This window comes from Furipterus horrens, unplaced genomic scaffold, assembly GCF_987537825.1.
Source record: "Furipterus horrens unplaced genomic scaffold, mFurHor1.1.pri manual_scaffold_2, whole genome shotgun sequence".
NCBI lineage: Eukaryota > Metazoa > Chordata > Mammalia > Chiroptera > Furipteridae > Furipterus > Furipterus horrens.
The window spans coordinates 10380650-10396900 of NW_028327172.1; the positions used below are offsets into that span (position 1 = coordinate 10380650).

Genomic DNA, 16251 nt, shown 5'->3' on the forward strand with positions numbered 1-16251 from the left:
CTGGAGATCCACCTCCTGAATGCACTGATTCTCTAGGCAAGTCCGATGCGGCCAGTTATCCCCAAGCACAGGAGAGACCTCTATTTATTTCATTGGGAACTGGAAGAAATAGTCGCTTGAGTTTATGGGCCATGATAAATCTTTAAAGTCCCAACACCATGGTTGGTGTGGAAGTTGCTTACACTATCTAAGGCGTGCAGCAACCGAGCCTGGCCTCGCAGATCGTGGCTCCCATCACAGCCTGCTTCTGGGCTCTTAGCCGAGGACCAGGGGAATGAGGCCCTTGAATTAAGTTATTTCCACAAAAAGACAGGATAATGTTGATGATGGTTGCTTAAGACAAAAGCAGAAGAGAGTGTGGGAGCACAGCTCTTGAGCTCTGGGTTTTTTGGATTAGCACACTTTTGACTAAGTTTGTCACTTCTTCTAAAAGACACTAAGGCTGTGTCTGCAGGGCCTTGTGACAGCCAGGCACAGAATCAAGTTGACCAAGTCTACTTTTCCACCTCAGGTCCCATGCTAAGTAGAAATTCCAAATGGCTATGAGAAGAGGCAGTGGTTCTTATATCTTGCTTTTATTTGGAAATGAAAGATATGCTGTTCCCCTGGGGATTTAAACAGTTTTGGAGGAAAGGAGATTCTCCAAGAGGAAGACGCTGGCCTTTCTGCTATTATGGCTTTGGGGACGGGAGTGGTTAAAAACCGAAGAAATACAACCAAGTTGCAACTTGGCTGCATGGAAACCATACACGTGACTCTGAGTTCTGGTGTTTCACAGTACTGATTAAGTAGATCCCAGAGCAGCCTTCCTGCATCTAAATCCTGGCTTCGCCACTTACTAGCTGTGTTATTGTGCACAGGTCTCTTGACCTGGCTGTGCTTCTCTTTCCTCTTCCCTAACATGAAGGTGATGATAATAGCTGTTCATTTCATAAAGTTATTATGAAGATTATGTAGCTTAATTAGAATCTGATTCTCAATATATTTTAGCTATTTTTCTTATATGTGTACCTCTAGCGATAAGAACTTACATTCTCTGAAAGACAACAATTCAGATATTTCATTCCTGTACCCTAATGCCCTAATGTTGTGTCAGCTCCGAATTATTGTAGCGAATATGATAAATTCTCCATCTTTAAAGAGTAACACAAATTTAGGCATAGCCTACTACATTTGAGCCTACTTACAAGAAGGTGCTTATATAATGAATGAGTTTAATTGGAAAGGTGCAATATTAACTCTTTGGACTTACTTCACCTAGATTTAATGATGTCAAAAGAGATTTGTATCTTCTAGAACCACCCCAGGCTTTACTTTCCATTCTGCTTCTGCATACCTCCTCTGACCCCCTTGGAAAACGATGAACTATGTGATTTCAAAGGTGTTTTTTTAATTGTCACATTTGATGATTCTGAAACTTAAGTTTCCCTAACCAGGAATAGAGTCATTCGGTGATTAAGAAATTGATTAAAGTATTTTTCAGGATGATCCATACTGAATAATCATGTTCTGCTTGTTGTCTGGGAGCAAGTTAGAATGGAAAGCATTCTAATTGATCAATGTCAGTAAAGGAAAGGTAAGCTATTACAATTTTGTCTTAGTCTGAGCAGTCATCCAGAGTCCTGGAAGAGTGTGCTGATAATAACATTCCTCTGGGTTCATTGTTCCTTCGGATCCCCAGCAAGGTTCATAGGTCACTACTGTGATAACAGACACCGAAGACCTACACGTTGCCCCTTTTCTGTGGAACTCTTTTCATTGTATTGATGGGAAGTACAATAAAAAAGTTTAGATATTCTTAGAATATTTAATTTAGAAGAATTTCCTAAGAGAGGCTGAATGCTGAGTCAGTTGTGAAATCCCTTCTTGAAGGACCTGAAGAAATGAGTTCTGTTATCAACATTCTTGGGGCAAATATGTTCCTTCTGAAGGGAGGAAAGGGTATAAAATGAAGGGGAGAAGGGACTCTGCCAACATTTATTGAGTGTATCCTATATACAAGGGACTCTATGGGCCAGTTTATAATCATCACCTTAGTTCTGTGAGGTTCTATTGCTTCTGTTTCTCAGAGGGGAGAAATGTCTTGCCCCAAATGCTGCAGTAAATAGTAGTCAGGCCCTGAACTCAGAGCTGTGTGACTTTAAAGCCACGAAGCTGTAAAGGTCTATTCCAGCTTTAACAAGTATAATTTTTTTAAAGACCTCTCAAGAGAGGAGCAACACCAGATTGTTCTGGGATGGTGCTAAGACAGTAACGGTGTCTTCCCACCTTAGGTTGCAGACATGGGGATCACTTTGCCTCTGGTTTCAACCTACCTCCCGAGGCTTGGCTTTCAGCATACCCTTCATGCACAGTGTTATTCACTGGGCTTCTTCACATTCAATAAACTTTCCATGCCTCTTCATAGTTCTGAAGCTTTGCGCATACTGTGCCCTTTGCCTTGATGGTCTTCCTCCATTTTCTTTACCCCAAAACTCTTCTTCATGCTTCAAGATCCAGATGAAACACTGCCTCTCCTAACCCACCCAGGAAAATTATTCATGACCTCCTCTGGGCTTCCATGACACTTTGTCCCTAGAACTTTTCAAGTTATGTTGTAAGGAATCTGTGTCTTCACCCATTCTCTGGCGGTCTTTGAGTTTTTTGAAGATGGACGATGCACTGTTGATTACATTATACACGCCACCTATCAGTATGCCTGGAGCATCGCATGTGATCATGGATGCCTAATGAGCAAGGGAGAGGGTGAATGTAAATCAGTATAGAGTTTTTCATCAGAGTGTCAAACTCAGGGGATACAGGTCTTATGCATCATTATCTCCTCCCTACTCTCATTTTCTGACCTTTCTTCTGCTTTAGCCTCTCTCATTTCCATGTTTGCCTTTTGATTTTCTTCTCAACCACCACCTATACTCCTTAACCTATTCATAAACTTATGTCATCGATGAGCTCAAAAACGGATTGGTCCCAAAACAGTAGCAACACAGGAAAAATATGATTTTCAACAACTAGCTTAGAAATCCTGATAATTTTTGCGGCTTTTTAATGGGAGATAAAGAGATGTCCTTTACTGTAAAGGCGGTATGACTCTTAGTGGAAGAGAAAAGTGCGTAAGGGATGAGACAAAACCCTGCCTTTGCAAGTTTAGTACTGGATCCAAGGTGTGCCCTGCATGAAGGCATCCAGACAGGAGGGAATGTATGGGCTGAAATCCAGTGGGCATTCCACTTGCCAACTCTCCAGCAGCAGCACCACCCAAAGAACGTGCCTTCCTTATTCCCACTAAGGCATAGTATAGGGTACCAGGGGAGCAGGCTGTTTTATATTGGTCAAATTACTTCATTTATCAAGCTTTAGTCTTCTTTTCGAAATGTGAATAATAATACTATCCTGTCTGCCCCATGGGTGCATTAATTCTTTCCTTCATTTATTCAGTCATTCCAAAACCTATTGGGGATCTAGCCTGGTGGTTAAGAGCTTATGCTTTGGAATCAGACATCAATAAATGACTGCATTTTTATATTATTTAGTTCATCTGAGGTGGGTTGCAATTTCCCAAAATTCAGAGAAGAAGAATAACAATAGCAATACATGTATGAGTGACAAAACAAAGTACGAGAAGCTGCATTTACTCACCTCAGAAAAGCTCACCAGAATGGTCAACATCCATCCACCGACCCCCATTCTCACCTCTTTGGGTAATTTCTCCTCTGCGCAAATTTCTTACTCAGACCTCACCAATGGCTTAGAACACAACCCCTCATATTCTGAATGGGCCAATTTGCAGTTTTTGCCCCTTTGCTGGTGAGAGCCACTTTGGAGTAGAGAGTGTCACGTTAAGTCATCCAGAGTCCTCCTCACTCTCAGGTATAAGCATGGGGTTATTTTTTCCCTGCAATCCCTTGTGTCGTTTGAGAACTTTCATCATTTGAAAGCTCTTCCTTATATTGATACTTATTCTATGAAACTTTCAGCTGAGCTCCAGCCGAAACTCTCTCTCCCTCTGTCCTCTCCCTACCAAACCTGCTCATCCTCCTGGCTCCCCTGTCCTGTAATAGATATTGCCACCTACTCATCTCAGCCAGATACCCATAAGTCAATGTAGACTCCTTCATCCTGTTCACTGACCCAGTCACTCATCAATCCTAGATATCCATGGCACTCATCGTTTCATTTTTATTCCTATTGTCAATGCTTTGTTTGATTCTCCAAGATGTTAGCCCGACTACTTTTTTTCATTTTGATCAACTTTTCTCAATTTCCTCCTTCACATAGCTGCTGGACTAGTAGTTTTCACCCATTTCACTTATTATTACGTTGTCACTCCTCTCTCCATTCCTCTGCCTGTTGTTTAAATGAGAATTGGATTATTTAAGACATTTTGACAACCCAGAGAAGATGCAATTATTCCTGATCATTACTCTCCTCTGACCAGCAGCTTTAAGCCGCTGCTTGATCTTGTCGTCATGGTTTTAGGTTGGGAGGAATGCTGTGCTAGAGAAGGAAGGGTCGTCGTGTGTAGTGCAAGGAGAGGAAGGCATATCGTGAAGGCCAAATGCGGAGTTCTTAGCTCAGCGCATCTCCTCCCTCTCTTGCCACTTCTCCTACTTCTTCCCTTCATTGATCTTCTCTTCCTCCTTCTCCTCTTCTCATTCTCTTTCCATGACCAGCACTGACACTATTGAGCTAAGGCAAAGGAAGTGTGGGAGGCCCATCCCGGCTGGGCACTTCATCACAAGATGCGTCATATCATATCTGTACCCCACCTTGGTGCACATCCTCTTCCCCAGGCCCGAGGTCTCACCTCTGTTGGCTCTTCTCATCGCAAGCCACTGGGAATAGTGCTCCCCTCTTCCACACTGCCGCCCTCCAAATAGTTGAGATTAACTTAGCGGTGTTTCCTCTAAGTTTTGGTCATCTTTTCCCTGTCGTATTGGACTTTGACTCTCATGAGAAAGAACTTGAGTTTCTCAGTGTCCCTCTCAGAATGAGGCGTCCGGAGATAAAGAGTGGGATGACCAGCACACAGGATGCTGCACCTGCTTTCCCTGTTCTGGACATGTCATACATGGGCATGCATCACAAGATTGCACTTATTGTTTTGTGGAGCCTGAAAGACAGTTGTCTTAAAACTTGCACCTTACTATTTATTCATATGCATTTCCTATGATCATATGATTTGTAATCCTCATCTTAATGATTGCAAAATAGCCCAACAGATGGATAAATTGTGATCTGTGTAATTAGTTCTTCTTGGACTTACAGGTTATTTCTGCCTTTTCCCAGATAAGCTTTTCCAGGTGAGAAGATATGGGTCTAGATTCTAGTTACCAGCACTGTGCTATTAGTTTTAAATCATATAGTTTGAAAACAATCAGGTAATTTACATGTGCAATAATAGGAGCTGATGTGTCAATTTTGTTTTATAGACTTATTTTTCTTAGTAAAGTTCTTTTGGAGGTATGTAGAACTCATCTCAGAAGAGCTAAGTGAAAAAACCCAAGTGCTGCCATTTTTTTTGAGTATTAAATCTGTGCCATGCACCACAGGGAACATTTTACTTCATCTCCACCAACTTTCACAATAATGCTAATATAAAAGTATTATTAACCCCACTTTCTTGATAAGGGAACCTGTCTCCAAGAGCTTCTACAACCTCCTTAGGACATTCCTAGTAAGTGGTGGAATCCAAAGGCAAACCAGACTTGTTTTGTCCCAAAACCCGTGCTCTGAATCACTAGGCTGGGCCACTAAGAAGGACTTTGGAAAGACTGACTACGTGAATGAATGAGCCTGTGGGAAAGGATGCTTAGGTATCCTTAATTACCTTTTATGAGGAAGATGGAGGCTTGGAAAAGAGTTGCTGTATGAATAATAAAACAGTGCCCCTTCTGGACAGGCGTAGCCATTGGACAGGGCCCCCACAAAGAGACCATATTTGGGTCCATATTTCCCTTTCAGGGCATCACCTAAAAAGACATCTTAGGTTGTAGAGTATTGGACATCAATCCTCTGACTTTATGTTCTTCTCTCCCTCCCTAGGGAGCATGATGCCCTCCACCTTGTACCCTCTGTTCTAAATCAGCTGGCACCAAATATAATCAGGATTTCTAAGCTGGTGGTAAACAGGAAGTAATAATCACATCTCTGAGGCTATGGATGTCAGAGATATGGATAGTAATAGCTACAATTGAGTGAAAATTTATTAAAGTCTCTGGCATTATTCTAGGCACTTTATGAGCGTCAGTCCCATTTATCATAAACTGGTTAGATGGGTAATGTCATTCTCATTTTGTAGATGGGGAAACGGAGGCTCAGAGCATTCCAATAGCTTTTCCAGGTTCATATAATGACTTCAAAGACCAGGCTTTCCCTACTCTCAGTAGGCATGGAGGATTACAGCTGTCAGAATTTTCCCAGCATTCTCCTAGTCCTCTTGAGCCATCTTTCTTTGGAGAATCTTTTCTCTGAAAAATTTTGGATTTACTTTTCTAACATCTAAGGTACATGACTGAGCATGCAAAGGATTTTCATTCTTAGGATATGAATCCCAAGGTGGCATGGATATTTTCCCCTGGGGTTCTGATGGTTTCTATTTTATTAATCAATTCCTTCTTGTTGGCTAGAATTGGAAGGAGGATCAAGGTCCTTTCCTGACTTCTGGGAGGTAAAAATTATCAGTAAATTACAGGTTTATCACCCAAGCTGCCTCAAGCTTAGAGTCCATCTATGATTTTCAGGGTGGCCGAGACCCTGATCTTTGCCAACGTATCCTCTAAGCTAAATTCTATGACTTGTGTTAGAAAAGCATCATCTGTATTCTGAGTTGTGGGCATGAGGGAATGGGACAAATAGGGATCTGCAGTATTTAGTATATTTTTACTTTTTGTTACCCTTTCTTCTGCTATTCTCACACACATGCCGTCCGCCTTGCTTCTTCTACCCTCAGCTTTCTGGATTCCTATCCAGAATCTATCTTCCCAACACCAGCAGACCCCACCCCTTACTACAAGTACATGCTCATTTTCTCAAGAAAAGGTTGACCTTTGTTTAAAAAAATGAAATCTGATGGAAGTTGTGACGAAGCAGTAAGGTATGTCCAGAAAGATATTCGCCTAACTGCAGAATCAAAATAAGAAGATGGTAGAAGAGGAAGAACCTGGTTGGAGGAGGGAGATGAGAAATAGGGGGAAAATATGAGAATTAGGGAAAAAAGATGCTGATAGTGTCAAAAGATAAAATCTTGCTTGCTTACTTATTTGCCAGGCGCTTGCATATTTTGTTATTCTTAGCACTATTTATAGAGTGATTCCTAGTTAATCAATGTTTTCAATTCTATACTTTGAAACCAGTTGGAGAGTTTGTATACTAAATTGTGAAACAGCAAGACAACAAAGTAAGAAATAATAAAGAAAAAGCCTGTGTTTCAATTTCTGTTCTACCAATTAATTTTTTGATTTTGGGTAAGATATTTTACTCTCATTTCTTCATCTGAATAATATGGACAATGAAATTCATAATTGGCATAAAACAAACTTCCTTTTAGAATATTTTAAAAGGGCTTCCTACATGATTTAACAGTTTGAGAAATCTCCTCATCAGTTGTTAAATGGAAATTTTGTTTGTAAGAACTCAGCTACAAAGGGCTTTATGGTGAAACAACGTGCCTGATTTCAACATCTGACAACAATACTTGCTGGCCGTGTGTATTATTTACCTCTTTGAGCATTAACTTTCTCATCTGTAATACAGGGAAGATATCCACTTGCCTCATGGTGAGGGTTAAGTGAGGTGATGCATTTGAATGTGTCTAAGGTATTCTAGACATTCAATACATGTCGCAGTAATTTCTCCTTTGCTGTTTTGGTGTGGGAGGGTGATAGGGAGAAGCAGTGAAGGAAAATGGAAAGACTGGAAGGTAAGAAATATAAAGGTTTTGAATCTGAGCTCTGCTGTGCAGTGAGTTTGGCTCGTTAGCTATGCTCTCTGCTTTTAATTTCTGCTTCCATAAAAATGGACTGTTTTACCTGTGCGACACTGAATGAGCTACAAGGAAGGAAAAAAGCTGTGCAAAGCCTAAAAGCCTATGCAATGGTAGGTTTTCATCATTGTTATTAACAACATTTTGATGCCTAACAGATGAATCACTGGCTTTCTTTTAAATACTCCAAATAGAAGAGTTTGAGAAATTTATACTTGGGTACATTCCCCTCCCCTACCCCCGCCCCCCAGATTTTACACACTTATTTGTAACTTTTTTCTTACTTAATAGCGACTCCAAAACAAAACAACGAAAACAAAACAAAAACCCAGAATAGACAAACGTAGTATCTACTGTCAACATCTGAGCTCATCCCAAATCCGGCTCAGATAATAGTCAGACCTTGGGGTTTAAGTTGCTTCCAAATTCTTGCTGGATAGGAATCCTGAAAAATTGGTCTGGGAGGAGATGAGTGATTGTGAGCTTGAGCACGTACTTGACATGCTTTTGGGAAGAGAGCCAAGGTCCCAGCCACCCAGCGGCTGGAGCAGAGAGAGGGCGGAGCTTCCCGTTCCTTACCGTGGCGTCTTCCCCGGCATAGTGGGTGAGGACCCGGCGCCCACCCGGATGGCGGTCCGCCCAGCCGGTGACATCGTAGACCTTGCGGTTGATCACCAGCCACAGGTCGGCCTCCTGATTGTGTCTCTGGATCTCCTGCCAGCTGTACGAGTTGAGGCTCTTTCTGGGCATGTCACCCTTCCCATCTGCCACCTGCTTTGCGAAGACCTCTGCTTTCCCATTGGATGCTGGTTTGTGGTCTGCCTGATGCTGCTCCTCTAGGGAGAGCTGACTCTTTCCTACAAGGCTCCCATTGCCTGCATGCTTTTCTTCAATCTTCATCGTCATTGAACCCCTGAGATTTCTGGGTTGACTCCTGAAACTTGTAGTCCTCACCTCCGATTGAACCATAAACTAACCCTTCTTCCTCTTTTATTCCATTGTAGTACGATGCCGGCACAGAATATTATTTTTTAAAAAGCCTAATTATCTGTCTTTTCACAAACCTGATGGTGAGCACATCCCCAGCCTCTCGTTTCTGTCTGTCCTGAATCTTTTCTGCCCTGAGAGAGGCTGGACCACCTTTTATCTCTTCACTTCTGCTCTCCTTGCAGCTGAACTGATAGCTACATCCATCATCATTGAGTCCCTAAGTAAGGAGTTGTGGCCAATCGCAGTCCAGTACAATGTTACGGCCCGCCCCCAGGGAGGTGGGGCTAGGCTCTGGCACGCAACTCTCCTGTTCTGCATCAAGGTGGGTTGGGTTCCTACCTCTCTGACAGGCCTGTGAAAGGAGATATTCAGATTTGTTAATTGAACTTGTGAGCAAGAAGCTTTCAAAATCTCCAGGGTGACGTGAATGCTTGGTTGACTTGGGAAATGTTCTTTTTGAGAGCTATTACTTCTCCCTAGGGCTTTTAAACTTTAAAAGAAGACTTTCTTTTTAAAAGAAAGGTTTATAATTACCAAAAAAAAGCATGTCAATTGAAAACCATTTTTTCTCTTAAACTGGCTAAATCTGTCAACACACCTAAGCATAACAGCCACTGACATTTGCTAGGACACATGACGATTTTCAAGGCCCAGGTCATGTGTTTTATCCGGTTTAATCCTCACATTAATCTTCTGAGGGAGGTACTGTTAGTGTCTCATTTTCTAGGTGAAAAGACACTGGCTGAAGACCTCCAGGTAAGGTGAGCCACAAAGTGAGAAGTAAATCCAGATTTTCTGATTCCAAGTCCCCAACTCTTTCTACTTGATTCTCTGAACCTAGGGTCTAGACATATATAATAATAACTTGACTCAGTGGTTTAGAAATGAGGCAGAAGAAGAGATTACAGTGTGGTGGTGGGGGATCTTAATGTTAAAAAGGCGGGCATGAAATAATAGAAAAAGCCCATTCTCATATTTACAAATAAGTTCTAAGTAAATCATCAGAATGTCCAAGATTTATTCCAGTGTGATTTATAAATGTTAAAAATTAGAAATGGTCTAAAGGTCCAACAGTAAAGAAGACTGATTTTTATGTATATATTGAATAGTATTTTGATATTAAAAATAAGTTTTTCATACACATTTTAATGGCATGGACTAATGTTTGCAATGTAACAAGTAAAAACTTAGTTGATAATATTCTGCTTGGAAGAAAAAATGCTAAAATATTGGCATTTACTGTCATTGTTATTAAAGATTTTTTTTCTTCTTTAGTCTGTGTGGTCTTTCCAAATTTTCTACAAATAAATACATGTTACCTTTACAATTAAAGAAGGTATATTTTTATTTTTAAAATAGGGAATAAAATAAAGAAAGGAAATGCATGTTGGAGCAAGATGGGTGTAGGGCCATATTTGACTTCTACCATTTATTAGTGGTACAACATCATGTGAATTACCTTACTACTTTGAACTTCCAATTTTCCATCTGTAGAATGAAAAAAATAAACACAATTCTCAGAATTACATTATATTAACTTAAGTGATATGGTACTTACAGAAACCCTCAGCAGTTTTGGTGATGTCTGTTTGGGAGTTTTACAAATCCAACATATACATTTGGTACTTGGAAGTTATATACATAAATTCAGGATAGCTCTGGAATTTTAATATAAGTGAGATTAGAAGACAACAATCTAGTTGGAAATTTGTGTGTGGGGGGGAGGGTAGGTAAAGGGGTTGTCCAGGGGAGTTGTGCCTGCTTGTATATCAAATAGACTTATAAAGATAACTACTTATTTCTTTAAAACATTTGTACTTGTTTTGTTTTGGAGGTCCGGAGGCTATTTACAATCCTGGAAATGACATAAACTTTGGAGCCAGAAATATCTAAGCTGAGTATTCTTGCACAAGTTCTTATTATCTCGGTGCCTCAATTTTCTTATTCTATAAAATGGGGTGAACAGAAGCTACACTCATAAGTTTGCAAAGGATATGAAATTCTATTATATGTAGGAAGAGAATAGCATAGTATCTAATACCTGGAGTTATGCAATAGACGTGACAGCTGTTATTATTGTTATTGTACTTATTTTTAGTTTTGCTTTGGCATATCGTCACCTGTGTCTGTGAGTTATTCTCTCAGGTCCCTGGGCTCAATTTGTTTTATTTGTTTTAAAAGAAATGTCATTATTAAAACAACCTTCCTTGTTAAGGGCCAAGAGGAGAGAACAGAAGTGTGACTATGGAAAGTGAGGCTCTTTTGATTCTACCTTTGTCCACCTTCGAAGGGAACACATCTGGGACTTTCTAGGCTAAGAGTTCTGTTCTACGTTCTTTCATTCTTGTTTCACTCAATGCTATGGAATAAAGAAGAAGACAGAGCAGAGGGAGAGAGAAAATGGTGAATGAAACTGTAGCCTACCCAGCTGGTGCAGAGGGTTAAGAACTAGGATAAAGACTACGTAGTTACCTAAATATTTGCTAAGCTTGTTTGGTTGATTGATTCTTAGGGATGTTTGCCTGAGATGTTTTCCATCGGGGCCAGAAGGTAAAGATGAGAAAAGCTTCTAGAAAAACTCTGGAGACCAGTTGAAATGGACCAAAGGGCACTTTGATGGCTTTGGTGCAAACTTTCCTCATTACCATCATTATAATATGAAAATCTCAGTTTCCTCATATGTATATAAAATGGAAAGTTGAAATTGACAGGACTCCAACAATGCTTTAAGCTTAATAGTTAATGAAAATATGAGAGAAACCTACCTGACCTCATTTTATAGACGAGAGGGACAACTGGCTTCTTTTCTAGGTTGTGTGTAAAGAGCTCAAAATGTTGGGGGCCAACAGACATGAACATGTCCTCCCCAGAGGGACCTCCTGTGGTTTTGGGGATGGCCTAGGACTAACTCCTATAATGGCCTGTCACAGATGGAGAGTACACAAGCTTTTGTTTGTTGAGGGCCAGAACTTCTTGAAGTTAGGTGACTGGGCATTACTTTGTCTCCCCCTTCTCGTGCAAAGCTCAGAAATTATTGGTACTGGAGAGTCCCCTATCAAAAGTCCTAAGCACACTTGTATCTCAATAAATGTTCCTTTTCAGAATGGATGCAAGTCCATCAGAATATAAGTATGTGTTGGCTGTGTGGAGATCATTCCCAGACTTGGAGGGGCATATCCTAGCCTTGTGGGGAGCTGATCTCTCCTCAGCAACTCATCTTTCTGATCATGTTCTAACTCTTTCTTGGGGAAATGACGTAAATGTCTCATCTCAGAGGTAATGCTGAAGAGGGTTCTGATCCTAAAGATGATTTCATTTAAGGATAGGTTTCTGGAATATCAATTTCACATGGGGCTTTTTGAAAAGTTAGCATCTTTTACCAGTGAAGGTGAGTCATTCATTTATTTACAAATCAATCCGAGCCTGTATTGAGTAGCTTCCAGAGGGCTGACATTGTTTTCCAGGAATTCATTGGCTTTTAAGAAACAAAGTGTTTTTGACCTCATTTTTCCATAGGAAGTCAAAGTAGAGGTTTCCATGACTTGAATATATGTATTTAATTACTCAGGAGATTCAAGGCAGTATCCCTGGGACAGACAAGTTAGACCAAAGGAAGCCTAGTGCCCCTACCTTTAACCTTAAAGCTTGTCAGAAGTCATAATAGTTTCTCCTGACATCAAGGACATTCTTCCCTTTATACAATTTATTGTAGCTTTACAATGAATTTATTATTTTCTAGTTGTCATGATAAATAACCTGGAGATGAGAGATGAATAAAACTTCCTTTTCTCTGGAAAGATGCAGAAAACAAAACAAATGAGCAAAATGCACAACACCCCTAGCCCCAAGTATTTAGTTTTTTTTAGAGTCAGACTTCCGAGTTCAAATCCAGGACTCTTTTGTCTAGCTCGTGAGGTTAAGTACCTTAACCTCAGTTTTTCTAAAACAGGGATTATTTTCATAATATGGAATACATCATAAATTTTCTTTTGTGAAGATTAAATGTATTAATTCATGTAAAGAGCTTAAGACAATGCCTAGCATATATTAAGATCTCTGTAAATGCTAGCTACTAATATTATCCTCTTACCTCTGGGTCAGCATATTATTCAACTTTAGCAAACACCTAATCAGTACTTGCTATGGCCATATATGGCATCTTTACCATAATTCTGGTTACTTTTTATTATACTTTTCAATTACAGTTTATATTCAATATTACTCTGTATTAGTTTCAGATAGACAGCAAAGTGATTAGACAATCATGTACTTTACAGAGTGGTTCCCTGATGTTTCAAGTACCCACTTGGCCCTGTACATAGTTATCTCGATATTATTAACCATATTCCCTAGGCTATAATCTACAACTCTGTGGCTATTCTGTACCTACCAATGTGTACCACTCAGTCCCTTTACTTTTTCACCCAAACCCCAACCTCTCTCCCCTCTGACAGCTGTCAGTCTGTTCTCTGTGTGAGTCTGTTTCCATTTTGTTTATTTAGTTCCTTAGATTCTACATAGATATGAAATCATATCTGACTGGCTTATTTCACTTAGCATAATATCCTCTGTTTTCTTAAAGGAAGCAGGAAGACAGTCAAATGGAGAAGAAGAAGAGGGAAACATGTATCACGTCAGTAACCGAAGTAGTGAAAAACATTGTCAAAGTATAAACTACAGGTTGAAGAAGCCGGCTGAGCTTTCCTGCTCATACTTTTCATGGTCTTGGTTCTCTGAGCCATCTTCTACTCCTTGGAGGCTCTTTTTTTTTTTTTTTTGCTTTTACATTAATACATGAATATTCTCCAGCTCTGCCATGTCATAAACCAACATGGAAGTCCATGTAATGCACAATCCTATAGTCATGTCCTCAAAACCAAAGTATTGCTCTTTTAGGTAAAAATGAAAAGCATTAAAAAAAAAAAATTCTATGACAGTCTATGCCACTTGCTGTTCACGAGGAGTAAAACTCTACTAGTAAAGAAAGAAACACTTTGAAATAGCACAGAGAATGAGAAGGCTCTGGTCCTGGCATTGGCAGAAATGATTATGCCCCTTCTATGCTTTTCTTCTTAAAAGCTGAGCGTCTTAATTGAAGTCACTTTTCCTCTCTGAACCTCAGTTTCCTTCTCCATTAAGTTGGGTATAAAGGTATCTATTCTGCCTGTATTTTAAAGTGTTGTGGGGCCCCCCAAAAATAATGGAGGTGGAAGCATGGTTTTAAAGCAGAAATCTGTTATGCTAATTGTGATTTTATAGGGAGTGCAAGATTTGTCAAGTTCTCAGTGGGAGCTGTTCCGGCTGGACCCATTGCGCCACAGAGAGAAAAACATAACCATTCTCATGAACAGGAGAACCACACGGAACGCTGGACTGAGTGTGAAGGGATTTGATTCTTCTGTTAACTTGGTAAGATTAGTCGCTGTCTACTTACCTATAGTGCCCTGGCTGGTTTAGCTCAGTGGATTGAGCGTTGGCCTGCGAGCTAAGTGTCGCTGGTTCGATCTTCCAGTCAGGGCACATCAGAGAAGGAAAACTCTGACTCCAAAAAACCTCCGCTGCCTTGCGGCATACCTCTTCAGGGGAAAGGCTAAGGGAGTAAACCCCGACAGAAAATCCAGAGCCGGAGTCCCTAAGGCGGTTTGACGTTGTAGTCAACACCGGCAACTCCTGCGGCGCACCTGAAGCCAAGCTGTATCGACTCCGTCTTTCCCTTGGACCCTTCAGCTGCGAAGAGAGGGGGGGTCTGCTGCATGGGCAACAGCAGACCCTCCATATCACCCTGCCCAGGCTCTGTAGCTTCAGCTTCACTGGAGAGGACACTCCAGCGTCATCGCAAGATGTCGATTCAACACGGGAGGAGACAGATACCGTGTCACTCCCGAGTCGGACTGCACAGCCATTCTCGGTGGTGCAGATAGACTCTTAAGAAGCTACACCATCGTCTCTCGAGACGGACGGCTGCCGACGACGACTTACCTATATAGAGTGCTTTGAGCTCCTTGAAGACTGACATTATTTACTTAAATGCCTGTGATTGTAGCTATTCTTATCGCTGGCTAATCAGCTTTCCGGAAGGGTTCATTTGGTTTGGGACGCACCCTGGCTGGCTCTGTGTGAGTGGGGTGACTGTATGAACTACACACCCATTTTCCCCAGAGCAACTGTTCTCAAGTGCTGCTTTATCATCTCAACAGTTTGTTTGAAAAACACCCTAATTATCTCCTGGTGCTTTGGCTTTGGATAGTCTCATTATCTCAACTCAGACATTTAGGCAGGACTGCTTTAGTCACAGATGCTCCCAGCACTCAGCTAGTCCCATGCCAGCTGGTAATTGGCTGGCCCCGGTCCTGCCACGGGAAGGATTCAGGAAGGGCAGCGTGGCCTTACCTTCTCACAGACTCAACAAAATCACTTATTCTTTTTTTTTTTTTCTAATTTTTTTATTTTGGTTTTTCAATTACAGTTGTCCCCTTTTCCCCCAATTTCTCTCCCCCACCCAACCCACCCCCTCTCCCACAATCATATCCCTCCCCGTTGTCCATGTCCATGAGTCGTTTATACTCGTTCCTTGACTAATCCCTTCCCTTACTTATCCCCCTTCTCTCCCTCTCCCCTCCCCCCTATTGATTGCTATTCTTCTCTTTGTTCTATTTAGTTCCTTTGTTTCTGTTGTTCTTTAGTTTCCTGTATTAGGTGATATCATATGGTATTTTTCTTTCTTTGCCTGGCTTATTTCACTAAGCATAATTCTCTTTAGTTCCATCCATGTTGTTGCAAATGGCAGGAGTTCCTTCTTTCTTTCTGCTACATAGTATTCCATTGTGTAAATGTACCACAATGGAAAAATCACTTATTCTTGTGGTCTCAGCTACTGCCTTGTTCCATGGCGAGAAAAGAGAAATGGAGATATACTCCTGAAAAAGAAACATGGATACTCAAGAGTTTGTGTTCAACTAGGCAAAGAAGTGATAAGGAGGGCTAGAGGACAGACTAGGAATTTAAATTCTAAGGTCCAGGAGGGCAAGGTTTTAGAATCTGACCTAGGTTTTTACTAAATACTTGTCCTAAACAGGGGAATAAATGCATGAACGAATGAGCCGGGGAATCAGACTGAGTTTCAGGTTTGCCAGAGGCCTTGTTATTATTTTTATTATTATTACTGTAATAATAATAATAATATAATAATGTTATCATTTCTTTATTGTTATCATTGGCTTGTTATTAGTGCCAGGCAGGAGAAATCAGATTCGGAGAGATTAAATACTGTGCCAGGGATT

The 16251-nt window shown here is 40.8% G+C and overlaps 1 protein-coding gene across 1 annotated transcript in view; it reads right to left on the minus strand.

Moving 5' to 3' along the window:
• The window catches only part of LOC150017799 (fatty acid desaturase 2-like protein FADS2B), a 32633-nt gene extending 23456 nt beyond the window's left edge, over positions 1 to 9177 (minus strand). The window contains exon 1 of the mRNA XM_090261308.1: positions 8561 to 9177. Within this exon, the coding sequence (XP_090117434.1) occupies positions 8561 to 8950 (390 nt within the window). The 5' untranslated portion in view covers positions 8951 to 9177. The remainder of the gene's footprint in view (positions 1 to 8560) is intronic.
• Between the last annotated feature and the right edge of the window lie 7074 nt (positions 9178 to 16251).